This window comes from Cucurbita pepo, chromosome 4 (genome assembly GCF_057944985.1).
Source record: "Cucurbita pepo subsp. pepo isolate OVF chromosome 4, ASM5794498v1, whole genome shotgun sequence".
Lineage (NCBI taxonomy): Eukaryota > Viridiplantae > Streptophyta > Magnoliopsida > Cucurbitales > Cucurbitaceae > Cucurbita > Cucurbita pepo.
The window spans coordinates 104,155-118,141 of NC_141801.1; the positions used below are offsets into that span (position 1 = coordinate 104,155).

Below are 13,987 nucleotides of genomic sequence, written 5' to 3' on the forward strand. Positions count from 1 at the left end.
TAATCACTTTTTTTGGTTAAAATATTTCTATCAATTAATATTTTTATAAAAATTTTGAATATAATCCACGTCAACATTTTCTCATCCCAAATTTGTGGTATTAGAAAAATCCGTTCATATCCAAGAAAAAGAAAATGTGCAGAATTAAATGAGGAGGGAAGGGGCTTCTCCGTTGCCGCCCTAATTGTTTGTACTGTTGCCAACCCTTGGACGGAGCGGCGATTGCAGATTCAATTTTCCGTTACTATTGATCTCTCGACGGCGATACCAGCCGCCGCTCTGGTTAGGGTTACTGCTTCCTCCTGCCTTCGACTTCTCTTCTTAACGCTATCACCAAATACTTCCCTCCCTCACTTTTCTTCTTTATTTCGCCTTTATTTCTCTTTTCTTCTTGTTTTCTTTAAGTCGTGATCAACCTTGTTGGTAAAATCCGCAGTAGAAGATTTTTTTTTAATGTGAGGCTAGAAGTGCCCAAACATTTTGGTAATTAGATGTTTCCGGAGTTGCGGACGGAAATAATGGCTTTATCTTCGTGATCGATTTCGGCATAATTTACATTTTTTTTTCTAAGTTTCCATGAAACATTTTTGCAATTGAAGAATGTTTGATTTCCCTATCGCTGTTTGTTGGTCGACGACTACGACTATTGGCTCAATCTATGGCCACTATGAATTCTATCCCTTTTCTTTGTTACACTTCACACATAAAGAGCGAGATTAACATTGAATACAATATGTTTGCTTTTGCATCACCTGCATCAGATGCTATTTTTCCATAATAGGTAAGGCCAATGGGTTACAGTGAAGCTTCCTAATTGACATAGTCAAAGAAATCCTATAATTACAAAAAAAAAAAAAAAAAAAAAAAAAAGTTGTATCGCTCTATCAGATAATATTTTAGGAAATCAATATACCAACATATAATTTCGTCGTCACTGATTTTTTCGACATCGCTATCCATTATACATGCTCATTTAGGAAATCAGATAATATTTTCTTGAGAGGCTCGGTTCACAATTCATCTGCCTTTTTCTTCCAACTGATCTTCTCATTTACTGAAACTTGAGAGGTCTTCCTTGGCTCAACAATTTTCTTAGACTTTAGAGGTGTAGCTAATGAAAGTTTGGTTCTAATTGTCTCTGATCTCGCTGTTCATAGTTCTTTTGGTTTTCACATGTTATCAATCTGTGGACAAGATATCCGTTGAATTAAGTTTTGCATGTATTTGAGTTCTAGAGTGTTAATTGTACTATATTGTTGTATTTTTCAAATAATAATGCTTTTTAGGTCTCATGCATACTACTGAACTTACTACTTCTGTTCTTCTTTCTCACTTTCACTTTTATCATCCTACACAGTAATAGCCAGCAAGTGAATGAAAAAATGTCCAAATTAAATGGCACTCCTCAAAGCTTGCAGCCCGGAAACATTAATGCGCAGATCAGGCGTCCTCTGAATGTTCAAAGCACAAATTGGGTGCAAGGACCAACAAGTTTAGATGAGTTCAAGTATGGATTCCCCTCTGGTGGATTGCCATCTATATCAAATAAGTGGTGGGGAAGTAGCTGTCCAGATGAAACAAATAATGAAGTAGATGACAAGCATCACTTCAAAGTAGTAAATGATGGTTCCGCTTCTATAATAGACCAAGAGAAATCTGGAAGTATAGAGGAGGATCTACAAGCTGATCTTCAGGGAACACACCTTCTGACGGCTTTGAGAAAAAGAAGTTTGGAGCGAGGACGAAAAGTACTAAAGCATGGTAATAGCTTTCATGGTCATGGTTTAAACAAGTTAAGCAAGAAAGAAAGATCATTGCTTCTAAACATATTCAGATCATCTGTGCCAGATGAATGGATAAATAACTCCTAACAACTTCAGGGACAACTGCTTTGATCGTCGTACTCTGCCCTTCATAAGGTATTTTGATAGTTCTACTGTTCAATTGTAGTTTTCTTATTTAGGGTTTAAAAATATACTTAATTTATCATGAAATTAGAAAGATAGGGGGTATTATAGTTCTCTTTTATCACAAGGCGTATAAAAATGGTCAATGGTAAGTGGTAACATGATCTTATGGAATTGTTTCAGGATCTTATAAGGTTCACAAAGTTGGAACATGAGAATGACAGAAATGCGACTTTTATATTAGTAGGATAAGATACTTTTGGATAATAGTCTATCATTGGTAGGCTAATTTACAAATTTTGATAGCTCAAATAGTTATTATAGATTTATTCAGTTTATTCCAAATTGTTGATATATATTTTTTAAACCATGTTTAGAGTTCTTTCTTATGCGACAGCTTGTGCGGTGTTTAAGAATTTGATTTCAGTTATAGATTGATTTTAATTCTTAAACGATAATAAACTTGTTTTAAATTGCAAATTGGCAATTGACCGAGTTATTAATTGTCTTTAAGCAATAGATTTTTATGGGCATCATGTTCAATATTAATTGAGTTTCTGATTCCTTTTCCAAGTTCAAACTGTAAGTTGGTGGAACAAATAAAAGTAGTTGTGTTGAATATTTTTCTAATTGTCACTAAACTATAGTAAATTGCAATTTTTTTGCTGGATTGATTAGGCCTTTTTGTTTCTTTTCAGAACCTGTTGCCAAATTGTAGATGTAGAAGAAGAGAGAAAAAGTAGATGATGAAGGGTAACCGACAATTATAGTAGACTGTTGGAAACAGGTTGTTAAAAATGTTTGGGCCAGAGGTAGAGGGCCCCTCCGGAGGTCCACCGGAGGGGCCATTCTTAAACAACAGCCCATGCTTGTTGCTCCCTGCAGATGACCCGTTTCCGTCAGGTGGCCGCCATTACTCATCACATCCAAATTCTGAACTTTAAAACATCTCTTTCTACTCCTTTTCAAATTTTTATTGATGCAATGTAAGTTCTGTTCATTACTATTTCTCTCTTCTAAAGCCAGAAGTAAATTCTTTGATTTTTGGCCCATTTGAACAGGTAAAGACATAAATAGTCCCTTTAGTTTGGTCAAAAGTTTGAATCTTGTTCACACTGTTACATTCTCGAGGAAAAGATGGACGTCATTAGTTTTTTGCAGTTTTGGATTTTGAAGTAATGTTGGTGTGTTACGAAGTTGATTTTAATTACTAATTCACTTACCTTAGGTGTCATTATCATCTTTGTATTCGTTAACTTTTCTTCTGTATATGTCTCAATGTAATTAACTAATCAACTTTAATCCATAAGCTTCAATTTGTAGCAATTTGTTCATGTATTAAATTTGTAATTCTTTGGTCCTTGAACTTTAATTATTTAACGATTTAAAATATTGGGGTCAAATTGTTAACTAAATTATTACAAAGTTAAAAGTATTAGAGAATAAATTACTACTTTTCTCATATAATTACTTAGCTATAAATAAAATAAAATAGAAAAGAAATATTGGGGGTATATTTTGCGTATTTTTATTCATATTTTATACGCTCATCTCCGCATCTCAGTCTTTGTTTTTGTACAGATTCTGATATATATTTTTTTGGTATCCGGTACGATCAGGCAATCGGCTAATCCTACAGGCTACCATTATTCTCCGTCGATTCTCTCTCTCTGCTCCTTCCTCATTTTTGTGTCGCCACCTAAATTAACGCTTTCTCTCTCTCTCTCTCTCTCTCTCTCTCTCTCTCTCTCTCTCTTCCCTTCATTCCCATTTTACCATTTACGTTTCCCTCTCCCATGTCCGATCTGCTTTACTGGCCCTCCTAACCAGCTACATTTCAACTCCTTCCACTTCGGTTGACTCTCTTTCTCTCTCTCTTAATTACTCTACCCTTTCCTGCATATTCAATGTTTTTCTCTCACCCACCCATTTCTCCACTCCCATAATCCTCTTCACTTTCTTCTTCCTGTTTTCCCCGTCTCCGGTGACCTCCATTGCTACCCCGCTTTCCCTTTTCAACTTCTTCCTCCTCCAAACCACCATTCTCACCTACCCTTTTCCCCATCTTTTCATTCCCCCATTTTATTTTTGTTTCTAGATTCTCTCTATCTCCCTCTCCCACACCTAAATTAGCTTTTTGTCTGCTCTTTATCTTGCATTTTCTTCTACCCTTCCCTAAATTCTTCCTGCCCCTTTCTTCTAATCTTCTTCCGCCCCCCAGAGAATCTGGTTTGTTTCAGCTCCATATCGGACTCTCTATGCTTATTGGGTCCCTGTTGGTTAAAATAGAAGCCCTTTCTCTGCTTCTGTTTCGTTTTAAAGAGGAAGATCAAGGGGGTTAGTCTAGATCTGTTGAAAGGTGGATGAATGCTTTCTACTTTGAATCACTTTCCTCTCTTTTATGTCTTTTACTTCAATCATAAGTGATGCCTTCTACAAATTTGTTCCTTTTTGTTTCATAGATTTACCCCTTTTGATTTAGCTATTGTTGGTTCGTTAATGTGGGTTTTCTTCTGTAATGGGACATTGAATTTGTTTTGCTTTCTTCTTCATCATGACTTTTTCATACGAGTATCTTGGGTTTTGGTTTGGAAAGAATGGAATCCAGTTGAATGCCCCGTGCAGATGTAAAGTATCTTCCTTAACCGACTTATTGCCCCCTTTTTCTGTTCTATTCTCTGGATTTATAAGGATTGTGAAGGAGATTGCAATATTTGGGGAATGTTTCCTGTTTTTTAATTTGAGTTACATGACTGTCAAACTGGAAAGAAACTTTAGTGTTTGTGTTACTGATACTAAGCTCTCTCAAGAATCTCTTCCCTATAATTTGAAACTGCGTGCTGCTTTGCATTCTCAGGTCGAAATGTCTTGATTTATCTTCTCCTGGAACTTAGGGGGCTGAGCCAGTTTAAAGTTTTGGCAACTTGAGGATCGGCCGTAGCTATGTCATCTGGAAGTAGTCTGAATACAGAATTGTCAAAGAAAACATCCTTCCTTGGTTTGTCCTTATGGGTTTTGATCTGCTTATGTGTTGGTGCATTTATTGTTTTGATTCTTGGTATTTTATCTGTATGGGTGATGTTTCGAAGAAAAACAAGGAGATCCCCTGAAAACTTCTCTGTTTCTCAAATACCAAATGTCTCAAAGGATATCAAGGTGGACAGAATAGCGACTCAATCTGCTCACCACAATCATCTTGAGAGTCTATATCTTTCCATTAATGATAAATCTAGTGACAAGAACTCGGAGAAGATGATTGGTCATTTGGGTATGAGCAAGTCAAGTGATCATGATAACATAAGCCAATGCAGCTCCAATTATCATAATGAAAGGGTTTTTAGCTCACATTCAGGAGAAGAAGGAAGCTCTGGGACTGTTAGAAAGCAGGGTTCCATGTCATATGGAGCGTATGGAGGACTTGTAACTGCCTCTCCTCTTGTTGGCTTGCCGGAAATTTCACATCTTGGTTGGGGTCATTGGTTTACACTCAGGGATCTTGAATATGCAACAAATCGTTTTTCTGCTGACAATGTGCTTGGTGAAGGGGGTTATGGGGTTGTCTATAAAGGCAGACTGATAAATGGAACTGAAGTTGCAGTGAAGAAACTTCTCAATAATCTGTAAGGAACTTCCGAGTTTAAAACATTAATAAAACTATAGCTACAATAGTTCTATTTTTAAAGTTTAAGTTGCTTTATAGGGGACAAGCAGAGAAAGAATTTAGAGTTGAAGTGGAGGCCATTGGCCATGTAAGGCACAAGAATCTTGTACGGCTTCTGGGCTACTGCATAGAAGGAGTTCATAGGTACCTTTTCTTTTCTTTTCATTTCCTTTTTTCTTCTAACCCTATTTGTGAACTGCCATTATAGCATGCACTTACTAAGTGTTTACCCTGTCACTAGGTTTTCAGTCGACTTTTTTGAGTCTCTCCATTAAAAGAATGGCTATTTTCCTTTTTACTTGCACAGGATGCTGGTTTATGAATATGTGAACAATGGCAACTTAGAACAATGGTTACATGGGGCTATGCGCCAACATGGCACCCTTACTTGGGAGGCCCGAATGAAGGTGCTTCTTGGCACTGCCAAGGCGTAAGTAATAACAACAGCTTACATATTTTTATGCACTTTTTTTATATATGGTTTCTGATGACCTGACAGTATCATTCTTCAGTTCTCTTTATTCATTTCAGTCTTCCAGTGATTTTCATAGCTTAAGAAATTTATAAACCTTGATTCTTTGTACTATGGTGCTCGCAGTTACCCAGATTAAAACTTTCAAACTTGAGAATGTAAAACCCAACATCTGTTTCCCATGTGGTTGAATTTCATGATATCATATTTAATTCTCAACCACAGAAGTTGGAATATGAAGTGAAGGCAAACATTTGAAGTAGTTTGAGGAACTAATTTCAAATATTGGATGCAGGCTAGCTTATTTACATGAAGCAATTGAACCGAAGGTTGTCCATAGAGACATAAAATCAAGCAACATCTTAATCGATGATGAATTTAATGCAAAGGTTTCAGATTTTGGGTTGGCTAAACTGTTGGATGCAGGGGAGAGTCATATCACGACTAGAGTAATGGGAACATTTGGGTATACACTCATTTTTCTTTCGTTTCATTGACTAATTGTGATGAAGCATCTTGGAGTAGGAGCTAATGCTGGCTGGTGTTTTAATATTTATACCAGCTATGTGGCACCAGAGTATGCAAACACGGGCTTGTTAAACGAGAAGAGTGACATTTACAGCTTCGGCGTTCTCCTTCTAGAAGCAATTACAGGAAGAGACCCTGTGGACTATGGCCGTCCTGCCAATGAGGTACTTCGAATCGTAAGAGTATTGGTTATTAGTTTCATTTTGGGTGGGTGCACCTGAACTTGCTCCTCCATCTCCATGAATGGCGAACATATAATTTCCATAGCTTAATTGACATTGGCTTATGTGCTTCCCTGGTTATAAAAGTGTGTGTACTTTATTCTTCAGGTTAATCTTGTTGAGTGGTTAAAAGTGATGGTAGGCACAAGGAGAGCTGAGGAAGTCATGGACCCAAGTTTTGAAACGAAACCCGCTACTCGGGCATTGAAACGTGCCCTTCTGATTGCACTTAGGTGTGTGGATCCTGAGGCAGATAAGAGACCAAAAATGAGTCAAGTTGTTAGGATGCTTGAAGCTGATGACTACCCGTCACGTGAGGTAGGTATCAATGAAATCTCCCATGCATCATTGTAGTGAAGGAAGTCGAAAATGTGACATACGCAATTGTTTGATAGGATCGGAGGAGCCAAAAGAGCAGCACAGCTAATTCGGAGATTGAATCCACAAAAGAGGGCTCCGGTGAAGGCGAGGTGGGAAGTAATGCATGAGAAGAGTAGGTTGTTGTGTTGGTTGTAAGTGGTAGTAGGGAGTAAGTAGAATGAGGAGTTTGAAAGGATTGAATGTGAAAAGAGTGAGCAGTTCCTCCATCATTTCCGTGTGGGACTGACTGACTGGGAATGAAAAAAGAAAGCACCCTTTTTTAGAGAACGTAAAAAGATAAGATTAGCAGACATGGTTTTGAAGCCACTTCCTCCATCTCCTCCTGTTTTCACATCATTGTAAGTTCTGCTGCCCCCTCCCTTCTTCACACAACACAACTCTCCTTTCTTCTTCTTTCATTCTTCATTCTTCTTCTTCTTCTTCTTCTTCTTCTTCTTCTTCTTCTTCTTCTTCTTCTTCTTCACTCTGTATGTTTAGTGAGTGAGGGCATCAAAATGTTGAAGCAACAGAAGCAGAAGCTTTTTGGGTGGTTTCTTCTTCTTCTTCTTCTTCTTCTTCTTCTTTTTCTATGGGTGGGGTGTTTGCTTGCAGTACAATAAAGGTTTCTTCTTCTTTTTAGCTTTTTCTCCCACTTCTTCTTCCCCCTTTGATTGGGTTGGTTGGTTACCTTACCTCTAATATTATATATCATTTCCTTCTCCTTAACTTCCCTGACCTACCATACCATCATCATGTCTTGGATACTTTACATTTATATATATTTTTGTTGGGATTAGGTAAATGAAGATTAAACGTCTCAACTTGCCTTCTAAGTCATACATTTCATTTCTACTTTTATAAATAGTTTGTGCAATTCAAACTCAAACATAGTGTGTTCAAGGATGAATCATGTTTCTCTTAATATGTCATCGCTCCAATCAAATGAAGATGTGGACGGTAATAGTTCAACTCCACCACTAATATATATTATCTTTTTTGGGTTTTTCCTTTTGAACTCTCTCAATATTTCCAAGATGGAAGTTTGCCTGCTCTGGTAAGAAAATTGATTTGTTTGAGTTTTCCCTCAAGGTTTTAAAACACATCTATTAGGAAGAAGTTTCCACACCTTTATAAGAAATGTTTGTTTCTCGTTCCCCTCTCCAACTGATACGATATCTCACAATCCACCCCCTTGGAGGCCAACGTCCCCGCTGGCACATAGCTTAGTGTCTGGCTTTGATACGATTTGTAATAGCCCAAGCTCACTACCGTTAGATATTGTTCTTTTTGGGGTTTTCCTTCCAAACTTCCCCTCTAGGTCTTAAAACGCGTCTACTAGAGAGAAGTTTCTATAACCTTGTAAGAAATGCTTCATTCCTCTCTCCAACCGATGTGAGATCTCATATGGACTAACCCTCGAAAGGACAAGGTATGAGACCTACCGAGCTTGCTATCAACCGAGGTGAGGATGTTCCCCTTTTGATAATTTCCATGGCTCCAACCAATAGAATAGCTAGGAAAGGTATAAATAGAGGGGATCCATTTGAGTAGAGAAGTATACAAAACTACTGTAATTTAATTTGACAACACAACGATGTAAGCAATGAGATAATTAAGCATTCTAACATGTTGGACATAACACTTCCTTACAGGTTTGCTCGATGGAGCTATGCCCAAATTGGTTTCAGTCACATGCAGATTTGAGAAACTAGGAAGTTGATGTCATTGTAGCGTTACAAGGCAGACAGTTTCCAACAATTAATGTTAGGTTGACCTTCAAACTTGTCATTAAACACCTTCCATAAAGTCAACTCCCAATTCATTACTCTATTATTACTTCATACCTTCCTTCTTAACTTACGCTCTTCTCTGCCAAGTTTCTCTCTAATGTCCATTCGATTATTCCAAATCAAAATTATCGGTTCTTTTAGGGTTTAGAAAGTTGAAATAGGCCATAGATTGAGACACGTTCACTTTTTTTCTTTCAATAAATATTTTTGCAATATCAAGAAAATGTGATCCAAAAGCTGATTAAACAAAAAAATTTATTCTTTAGATAAAACCAAAATCTGCATGATCATCATCATCATTCACTTCAAAGTAGAGTTCCCAACATTCACCAATATGAATAAAAACACCTTCCAAAAATCTTGGAGACAAATTTGGTCTTTCATATACGTACTCAATGCAAGAATGCATGAGATAACATAGTGCATTTAGGTTAGATACATGCCAAATATATAACAAAGGGGCTGAGAAATTCAAATCTTTTAACTCAAAATTCAAATCTTTTACTCTCCATGGTTTTATATATCCTAACACAACAGGCAGACAAAGCTGAGTTCTTGTATAATAGCTTTTCATACAAAGAGGAGTACTTGTGTAAGGCCCTATTTTTGAGTGAACAAATCCTGCAACAGACTATGATGATCCGACATTTGAAGATGTTGCTGGAGATTTGGATTTTGGTACACCATTGACGTGGGATCGGTCTGGCAGTTCTTTGATAGCAAATGCGAGAAGAGTTCTTGGGGAAGGGCAGGCCCCGAGGAGGGTGCCGTTGCCAATGTCGATGTCGATGCCGATGCGTAAAACGGAGACGAATGGCCTCGGAGTGTAGCCGGGCAATGGTGGATGTGTTGGCCTTCATACGTAGTTATGACCAGGGATGGATCTTGGTATGATCTTTCTACTCGTTTCTTCACTACGCATTTTTGACTGGTGCATCTGTAGTAACTTCTGCAGTGTTTTAACACATACACATTATTAAGCTATGAATAAGAACAGGGTTAAAAAAACAAAAGCGAAAGTTAACCTGGGGTAAGGACTGTTTTTGACTGCCTTCTGTCCATATTTTCTCCACCTATATCCATCTTCAAGCTGATCAATCTCACTCTTAGTCAAGAAAGCAAACCGGGGCTCCCTCTCTCGCTTCTCTTTCTTTTGGGCTGCGTTCCTGATAAATCTCAACATAATCGATCTTGTTCTAAAAAACCCACCTTTTGTTTCTCTATAATTTTACCTCTAAATTCAAAAAATGAGTGAGCAAATTGAATACATACTGTTTCTTACGCTTCTCTTCTTTCTTGCTCTTCACGGAATCGTCTTCGGCTGCAGGTGCAGCCTCATCAGATGAAGACGACACTGAAGCATTTGAAGCCTTCTTTTTGGACATGTCGTCCACCGGAGAAATGAGTTCCGATGAAGAGCAGGACACGTCCAACGGCCTCCACACGCTGTTGTACTCCAACGACGTGTCGATGAAGTTGGTGAAGCTCATGAAAGCAGGATCCAACGACGGCTGTTGCTGGAGGATGGTACGGTTCATATCTGTTGGAAAGAGGGATAGTGAAAGAGATAGGAATAGATGAGAATAGATAGAAGCTGCAGTGCTTTATTAATGTCTACTGACTTGATGCTTAGAGGGTTACACAATTCCCGTATTTATAGCTAATACAGTGAACCAGAAATAGTAAATCATAGAAATCTAGATAAACTCAAATCTAATAACAATCTCCTAAAATCTTGTTAGTTTGAATATTTGAATCATATCTAACTACTCTAAATCATATCTTGATTTTGAATACTTTGAATCATATCTCAACACTCCCCCATGATTCAAAGTTGCAGATGTAAGTACAGAGCTTTTCTTCTGACAAGACCTTCGTAAGTATGTCTGCTTTAACCCGTACATTGTCTGTCTCAGCTTGTATACCTTTGTTTCTTTGTCTTCCTTTATGAATCCCTCTGGCGGTCTTACATAAACCTCTTCTTGTAAATCTCCATAAAACTTTTCGTTTGGTAGGTAAACCATATCCCATGTTTCATCTTTCTTAAAGGACTGCATCTCTACTGTCATGGCTTTCTTCCCGTCTTCAGTTGCTTCTTCATAATTCATAGGGTCTGAAACAGTAAGAGCAAATTGACATGATGCATATATGTCAGCTAAAGATTTATACTTCCTTGGAGGTGTCTCATCTGAAAGTTCTTCAAGAGAGGAATTGCTGTTAAGTGATTCTGAAGATGATGAATTTGACACACTTTGTGTTGCAGTGGATGCACTGGGAGATGCACTGGAGTTGACCCTTGTCTCTTCATTTGGGGAAACTTCAACTGTAATCTTTTGCTGCTCCTGTTCTTTACTCCAATCCCAACTCACGTTTTCATTAAATATTACATCCCTTCTAACTAAAATCTTTTCACTAACGGGGTTGTATAGTTTATATGCCTTTGATTGAGTACAATAGCCAATGAAAATGCATTTTTCAGATTTTTCATCAAGCTTTTGACGAGTTTGAGGATGTTTCAAAGCATAAGCAACACAACCAAAGATTCGTAAATGACTTACAGATGGTTTCCTTCCATGCCATGCTTCATAAGGAGTTCGATTCATAACCGCCTTTGTTGGTGAGATGTTTAATAGATAAACAGATGTTGCTACGGCTTCGGCCCAAAATTGGTTTGGAAGTCTCCTTGCTTGTAACATACTTCTTGCCATCTCCACAATAGTTCGATTTTTTCGTTCAGCGATTCCATTCTGTTCTGGAGTGTAGGGAGCTGTTAATTCCCTTTGGATGCCCTCTTCTTCACAAAAGAGATTGAAATCTTTAGATACGAACTCGCCACCTCTGTCTGTGCGAAGAACTTTAATGTGACAGCCACTTTGGTTCTCTACCATAGCTTTAAAAATCTGGAACTTCTGAAAAGTTTCCGACTTATGTTGTAGGAAGTAAACCCAGCTCATGCGACTATAGTCATCAACGAATAGTAAAAAGTATATACTTCCACCCAAGGACTTCGTTTGCATTGGCCCACATAAATCAGCATGAATTAGTTCTAGATAATGTGAAGCTCTTTTAGCTTTTCCAACAGGAAAGAACTTCCTAGTCTGCTTGCCATAAATGCATCCTTCACATAAATTAGTTGAGTCAATTCTTGGTAATCCGAAAACCATACCTTTATCCCTGAGTATTTTCAGGCCGTTCATATGAAGATGTCCATATCTGAGATGCCATAATGTTGAATCATCTTTCATGCTAGCAGTAAGAGCAAAATCCTCCATGTTAGAAACATCAAGTGGAAACATCTTATTTGAAGTCATGGCAATTTCAACTTTATGGCCTGATTTCTTATCTGTGATGACACATGTGTTATCATCAAATAGAACTGAGTGTCCTCTGGTCATCAATTGTCCAACACTCAATAAATTGTACCCTAAATCAGGTACAAATTGAACATTATCTAATTGTTTTATCTTACCGTGACTGGTTTCGACTTTCACTGTACCTTTTCCTTCAACTTGCATCTCTTTTGTATTTCCAAGTTGCACCTTAATCTTTTGCGTCTCATCAAGCTCTTTGAATAAGGATTTGGTGCCTGTCATATGGTTCGAGCATCCGCTATCAACAAACCATAAGTTACCTTTTTCTGGATTAGTATCCATGCACGCCACAAACAACTTTTCTTCTTCTTCTTCATTCTCTGCTGCAAAATTCATTCGTTGATTTTTATACCAACAATCAGATTTTGTGTGACCATACCTTCTACAATGGTAACATTGTATGACATTCCTTTGTTCATTGAATTGTCTCTGTCCATCACTTCTCCACCTGTTATCACGACCACCATGGAAGTTGCGAAATCCTCCTCTTCCACGACTTCTACCTGCTAAATGAATATTTTCTCTTTCGTTATTGGTTGTCTCCTTCACTTGTAGTGCCTTTTCTTCGTTTCTTTCTGATGCTCTATTGATTCTTGCCTCATGAGCCTGAAGCGAGCCCATCAGTTCATCAACGGAGAGTATGGATAGATCCTTAGCTTCTTCTATGGCGGCCACCACATGGTCAAACTTTGGAGTCAAGCTTCTCAACACCTTTGCAACAATTGTTTCGTTTGAAATTTTCTCTCCATAGGTACGCATCTGACTGACTATTGCCATTGATCTTGACAAAAAATCAGCAATTGATTCGCCATTCGTCATGAGTAGAGTTTCAAAATCACGTCTTAGAGATTGCAATTTCACTGTCATGACCTTTGAGTCTCCTAGAAACTCCTTCTGTAGAATTGACCATGCCTGCTTTGATGTGGTTGCTGCTGCAATTCGTGAAAAAATAGTCTCATGAACTGCTTGCTGAATAATGAATAGAGCCTTGGCATCGTTTTTCTTGGTTTCTCTTAGTCTCTCCTTTTCTTCTATTGTGGGTTCTAATACATCAGCAAACCCGTGCTCCACCAAGTCCCATAGCTCCTGCGATCTGAGCAAGGTCTTCATCTTGATGCTCCACCACTCGTATTTCTCACCATTAAATATTGGTAACAACGGTGCAGAGGAAGAAAAACCAGCTACTGCCATTTTTGTTTTGTGAAAGAAAATAATCACTCGCCCTCGTGTCGAACGAACTTGGCTCTGATACCAAAATTGTTGGAAAGAGGGATAGTGAAAGAGATAGGAATAGATGAGAATAGATAGAAGCTGCAGTGCTTTATTAATGTCTACTGACTTGATGCTTAGAGGGTTACACAATTCCCGTATTTATAGCTAATACAGTGAACCAGAAATAGTAAATCATAGAAATCTAGATAAACTCAAATCTAATAACAATCTCCTAAAATCTTGTTAGTTTGAATATTTGAATCATATCTAACTACTCTAAATCATATCTTGATTTTGAATACTTTGAATCATATCTCAACAATATCCAGCTGGTTGTAAACAAATGGATCATACTGCTGGTACACCTTATTTTCCCCTTCATCATTCGCCATTCAAAGCCAAAAAAAAGAGATCCAATTTAGGGTTTTTAGATCTGTGCAGGTGAGAAGGAAACAAGGAGTGTAT

At 37.8% G+C, this 13,987-nt stretch overlaps 3 protein-coding genes across 3 annotated transcripts; 2 read left to right on the forward strand and 1 right to left on the reverse strand.

Moving 5' to 3' along the window:
• The first annotated feature begins 105 nt into the window (after nt 1-105).
• Nucleotides 106-3,067, forward strand: LOC111792233 (uncharacterized). Its single transcript, XM_023673583.2, has 3 exons — nt 106-282; nt 1,358-1,919; nt 2,606-3,067. The coding sequence occupies exon 2, from the start codon at nt 1,383-1,385 to the stop codon at nt 1,869-1,871; it is 489 nt and encodes a 162-aa protein (XP_023529351.1). The 5' UTR covers nt 106-282; nt 1,358-1,382; the 3' UTR covers nt 1,872-1,919; nt 2,606-3,067.
• Nucleotides 3,068-3,678: 611 nt separating this feature from the next.
• LOC111793044 (putative receptor-like protein kinase At2g42960) lies at nt 3,679-7,875 on the forward strand. Its single transcript, XM_023674733.2, has 8 exons — nt 3,679-4,266; nt 4,765-5,527; nt 5,608-5,712; nt 5,876-5,998; nt 6,336-6,506; nt 6,603-6,732; nt 6,898-7,107; nt 7,185-7,875. The coding sequence occupies exons 2-8, from the start codon at nt 4,851-4,853 to the stop codon at nt 7,275-7,277; spliced, it is 1,509 nt and encodes a 502-aa protein (XP_023530501.1). The 5' UTR covers nt 3,679-4,266; nt 4,765-4,850; the 3' UTR covers nt 7,278-7,875.
• Nucleotides 7,876-9,402: 1,527 nt separating this feature from the next.
• On the reverse strand, nt 9,403-13,982 carry LOC111793041 (uncharacterized). Its single transcript, XM_087123377.1, has 4 exons — nt 13,844-13,982; nt 10,212-10,475; nt 9,965-10,105; nt 9,403-9,888 (listed from the first exon to the last, which is right to left on the reverse strand). Exons 1-4 carry the CDS (start codon nt 13,912-13,914, stop codon nt 9,540-9,542), a joined length of 825 nt encoding a protein of 274 aa, XP_086979503.1. The 5' UTR covers nt 13,915-13,982; the 3' UTR covers nt 9,403-9,539.
• Between the last annotated feature and the right edge of the window lie 5 nt (nt 13,983-13,987).